This window comes from Nematolebias whitei, chromosome 7 (assembly GCF_014905685.2).
Source record: "Nematolebias whitei isolate Nwh7 chromosome 7, NemWhi1, whole genome shotgun sequence".
Classification (NCBI taxonomy): Eukaryota; Metazoa; Chordata; class Actinopteri; order Cyprinodontiformes; family Rivulidae; genus Nematolebias; species Nematolebias whitei.
This window is the reverse complement of record NC_056504.1, coordinates 38,928,895-38,933,927: the sequence shown is the minus strand read 5'-3', so window position 1 is coordinate 38,933,927 and position 5,033 is coordinate 38,928,895. Positions and strand designations below refer to the sequence as shown.

The following is a 5,033-nucleotide window of genomic DNA, read 5'->3' as shown; positions in this document are numbered from 1 at the left end:
CAAACCATACAACACAGCTGGTCTCACCGCTGTCTTGTAAACATTTAATTTGACTTTCCCTGCCAACCACTGGTCAAAAATCACTCCTGAATTGTTTCTCCATCCACTTCATCCTATCCGAACTCGCTTTTGCACCTCTTCACCACAATACCCACTTTCTGGGACATTCATATTATGATTTGTTGTTTGTTGAACCCAATTTGCAGAGAGATGCTGTCACAGTCTGTCCCCTAGCTGTCTGGTATGTCTGTCTTCCCCTTTTTCTGCTTATTGTGTTTGTCATTCTGCTCTTTATAATTTTGTGTGATTCTGATTCTGTTTCCTGTCACTTTCCACTCACTCCTCAGTCTGCCTTTCCAGTCTCTTCAGTCTTAATCATTCACACCTGTCTCATCGGCCACCTGCCCAGGTGCTCTCATTACTCATTCTCCCTCTGTCTTATAAAAATCCTTTCTCTCCTCCATTCTTCGTCCGGTCATTGTTCTGTCTTGTACAGACATCGCAGTCCTCCTCTGTTCCTGTAGTCTGATTATCCACCTGAATCTGAACTCGTCCTGTTTGCTTGCCTGATCTCTGTTAAGTTTTTTGCTGTCACGTCAGCCTTTTTGTTTTGTTGTTTAAATAAATTTTATTTGAACTCCTGCCTCGCTCGTCTGCCTGCATATGGGTCTAAACTTTGAGGATTGTGACAGATGCAAGGAACCCCAAGATAAAATGAATAATGTCTAATTTATTAACAAAAAATCAAAACCAAACAAAGGCTGACGTGGCACAAAACTTACATAAATAGTAGGAGCAGGGTGACACAGAGAAAGACAGAGCATGACATGCTTGGGAGCACAATCCACAGATGGGGAAGAAAAAAATTGACATGAACTAAAAGAGAAAATGATGATAATGATTACTGCCTGGGGAAAGACAATGAGGTGTTCCTCATTGGTGAGAGTGGCAGGTTCTCAAGCTGATTACATGAGGGAAACACAGTAGGACAGATGGACAGATGACACAAGGTACTCAAATTCTAAACCCAATACACTTAAACACAGATTCTCTCAGTACCCCCCCCCCCCACCCCCCCCACACACACACACACAATCAAAGGATGGCTCTTGACATCTCAAAGGATACAACAAGAGTCAAACTGGGTGAGTGGAGGAGGAAAAACCAAGACAGAGGACACAAAGATCAAAAACCAACAGGATATGACCTGGAAAATCTCAAAACACAGAAGAACACAAAAATTCAAAGAGCTCAGGAGGAAGGCAGAGAGACCGTCCAGCACGGGACAAAAGTTTGGGTGGACGTCCAGGAGATCGTCCATAGTGAGGCAAGAGCTCAGGTGGACAGCTGGAGACCATCCAGATTGAAGCAAGAGAGAAAAATGAGATGAGTGGCATGTCAAACACAACAGGCATGTGGTCTGAAAAAGCTGTGTCACAGACTTCCACATTAAAATCATTAAAACCATGAGCTAAAACAAGATCAAAAGTGTGGCCACATTCTTGTGTTGAACCAGACACAAACTAAAAAAAAATAAATCAATAAGCTGTAAATACTCTTTGACCAATGGTTTTTCAGTACAATACACACAAATATTAAAATCTTCAACTATTAGGACCATGTCGTATTTAAGTAGAACTCCTGCCAAAACATCTGCAAAGTCAGTCAAAAAGTCTATGTTGTACTTTGAAGGTCTGTATAAAACAATGTGCAGCTCTGGCAGGGCATGTCCGAGTTCAATTAAGGTTTTCCAAGCTGGAATAAGATGTTATAGATTTAATATGTTTACAGAAATAGCTCTCTCTGTAAACATTCACTATTCCACCTCCACAACCGGTCATCCTTGGAGAGTTGAAGTAGGTACTGTTCAGTGGCAAGAGTTAACAAAAAAGCACTGGACTCACCGGAGTTCATTGATGTTTCATTTATATATAAAAAAATCCAGACTGCGAGAGGTGAAGAAATCCTTTAGAATAAAGATCTCGTTGGCTAGCGATCTAGTATTCACCAGAGCCATGTGAACATGAGAGGGAGCCGGGGTGTAATCTGTTCGGGGAACCTGATCCAGCAGCCACAGGTTGTGATGATCCACCCCGCGCCCACGAACGTGTGGAAAAGATAGGCAATGGGTCAGTTGCCCCTCATCCAGGCTAATAACATGAACCAGAGAGGAGCTGATAAGATCCAAAAAGCACCACGGGATGAAACGATTATATGCAGTTCCAAAACCAGAGAGCGACTGGCGAATATGCCAAACAAGCTTTTATTTTAGTCTCACCAGCCGGCCGCAGCATTTCCCACGGCGTCTGGGCCCTCTGCATGCAGGAGGAACTGGGGTATGACACAGGTAGGCTGGCCGCTGGCACAGCCAACAGAAACAAAGGGCAAAAGGTTTTCTGGTTATCTTGCACAAACAGCACCAACTTATTAAAACAGGTTCGAAGATTAAAAAAAGTGTTTGGCGATTATACACCGGCTGAAAGTTGCACTTTGAGTTACAGATGTAAAAGACAACAAAAATATAATCAAGGAGACAGACAAGCAAAACACACTGGCCCCGCCATCTTGAACCGGATGGCAGAGGACAGAAAATGATGAACACCTGGGGAAAGACAACGAGGAACTGGTGAAAGTGGCAGGACCTGGAAGCGATTCCCAGGACATCCTTGTAAAAAAAAAGAGATTTAATAATCTCAATGGATTTCTTCCTGGTAAAATGAAGGCTTAAAAATAAAAAATAATAAAAATAAAATTACATGGGGGAAACAGTTGGAAGGGTGAACGGATGTTAAAAAAAACAGAACAAAAACACAAGGATCTCAAATTATGAACACAAAAGACAGATAAAACACAGATTTTCTCAATTTCATCTTAAGTTCTGCCATAGTCTCTTGTGCACATCATAAAACATCTACCTTCCTTCTCTGCATCATGTCAGACAGCTCTCTACATTTGCATGTCGTTGTCTCTATGTTTAGAGCTGCTACCCTAAGTTTTTCATTCCACTTTCTCTGTCTCCTGGTACGATTTCCTCCTTGTGGTTTTTGACTAACAATAGCAAATGTTTCACCTTGCACCCTGTTTGTTAACAGCACTGGTGGAGGTCATTGTTAATTCGGGCCTCGACTGATCCAGTATAATATCATTTGGAAGTGTTCCACGTCTGATGCCCTTCTTAACAAAATCCTCACTATTTACTTGGCCTGGGACCAGCACGAAATACATTAGTTGGTGCTTCCTAGTGGCTGGTTTGATTCTACCCAGTTGAATTTGACACTAGAGTTGTAACTTTTTGCTGATTCTTAATGCTTGTTAATCTAATGTACCAAATGTTTGCTTTCGTAGCTTGAGTTAATGAATCTTGTTGTGCAGCTTTAAAGACTGAATATGAGGAGAAACCGGGACGTCGCAAAGGAACACTGCAAATTGAAAATGGTGTGATTAAAGCTAGCAGGTACACTTACTACAAGCAAACAGGTATTTGAATTTCTTAACAAGAAAACAAAGTTTTAATTCTTTAACTTTTCTTTGTAGCTCCTTTGCTGATGACTACAGTATTTCCCCTCCTATGGCATCCCCCTGCTGGCTCGTTTCACCTGGTCAAGCTCTGCAGAGACCCCTGCAAGATTTTCACACTGCACAAATTTAACAAATGACCTTGGTTGAAATGTTTTAAGAATAAAAATGATTTCAAAGAAAAAACAAAACTAAATTTACATGGTCTTTCCAAGATAATGAAAGAATACAGTTACATGTCTAACATTATAAAAATCCCCGTTGTGGTGATATTAGTGAAACATGAAGATTGTGTACAATTGCACTATTGTATACTTGAAATGTAAAAATAAAACACACGTTTTGTTTGTGACAAAGATTTGATCTAACATCAGATTAAGTCTTAGTATACAATTGAAAACAGGAATAATAAAGTTTCGCTTGACATCAGATCATTTTGATCCAATCTTATTTCGTTAATAGGTCATGCTCAAATACAAATGTAAAGAAACAACTTGTTTGTGTTGAGTTTATTATCCAGTGTTTTGTGTCCTTGAACAAAATATTGTTGTAACAAAGTCCTGGCAAAGAGTAGAAGTTTAACAGGGGACAAGGTTATTTACACAGCTGAGCTACAGTAAATTGGGGTGGAGGGTTAACTGTGTGTGGGATGGTTTCTATGTGCAAACAGGAGGGCGGCTGAAGGAGGAGACTGACGGGAAAAAGTTGTTTAAAAAGCGTACAAACAAATTTCAGCTTTGTTTGAGTTTAAAGATCAATTTGATAAGAATCGGCTCCAAGGAAACATGGGGAGAGCTGTTTTGCAGCTCACTTTCTATGGACTGCTGATGGCTTTGTCTGCTTCACAACCAAACAAGGTATACAGTCTCTTAATGGAAAGAACAAGAACGACATTAAAAAGAACTATTGCTGAATAATTTGATAAATTTTTAACAAATAACCAATATCATTTTTCATCAGGTTTAACATGTTTTTGTCAGTTGTGTCAGTTAACCAGAGCTAAACAGAGGTTTGGCCTTTGACCCTAAATGTTATTTTAGGTCACTGATTTGTGCACCTAATCTGTGCCTTTATTGTTCATTCTGGAGCTAGAATACACTGAGAAAGTGTGCAGTTACATTAAAGTGTAGTAACATTATCGTTACAAATGATTAAAATTGCATAACCTTTCTCATAATGACCAGGGAATCATAAAATATAAGTAAATTAAAACCAATAAATAGTAAAACAATGAATACATGGTATGGTATGGTATAAAGTTTATTCATTTTAAATATACAAAACAGTTTCATAACTAAATAAAAAATACAAGAGATTTAAAATGAAAGGCAGCAGAAAGAAGAAAAAATCTTATTATATCTGCCCCTTTTTTCAAACAATTAGTTCAGTCATAATAATTTTCAAGTAACAGAACAAAATGAACAACTCTTTCTAATTTTTCTAATTCTAATACAAAAACACACTAAGCTACTTATATATATATATATATATATATATATATATATATATATATATAT

The 5,033-nt window shown here is 38.7% G+C and overlaps 1 protein-coding gene and 1 long non-coding RNA gene across 2 annotated transcripts in view; both read left to right on the top strand.

The window, feature by feature from the left end:
- LOC119411898 overlaps positions 1–3,970 on the top strand; it is a 7,698-nt gene extending 3,728 nt beyond the window's left edge. Inside the window, exons 2-3 of the long non-coding RNA XR_005186915.1 lie at positions 3,373–3,454; positions 3,535–3,970. This is a non-coding gene — a long non-coding RNA (uncharacterized LOC119411898). The remainder of the gene's footprint in view (positions 1–3,372; positions 3,455–3,534) is intronic.
- A 331-nt stretch (positions 3,971–4,301) lies between these two features.
- The window catches only part of LOC119412818 (inter-alpha-trypsin inhibitor heavy chain H3-like), a 23,351-nt gene continuing 22,619 nt past the window's right edge, over positions 4,302–5,033 (top strand). Inside the window, exon 1 of the mRNA XM_037679852.1 lies at positions 4,302–4,373. Coding sequence (XP_037535780.1) covers positions 4,302–4,373 — 72 coding nt within the window. The remainder of the gene's footprint in view (positions 4,374–5,033) is intronic.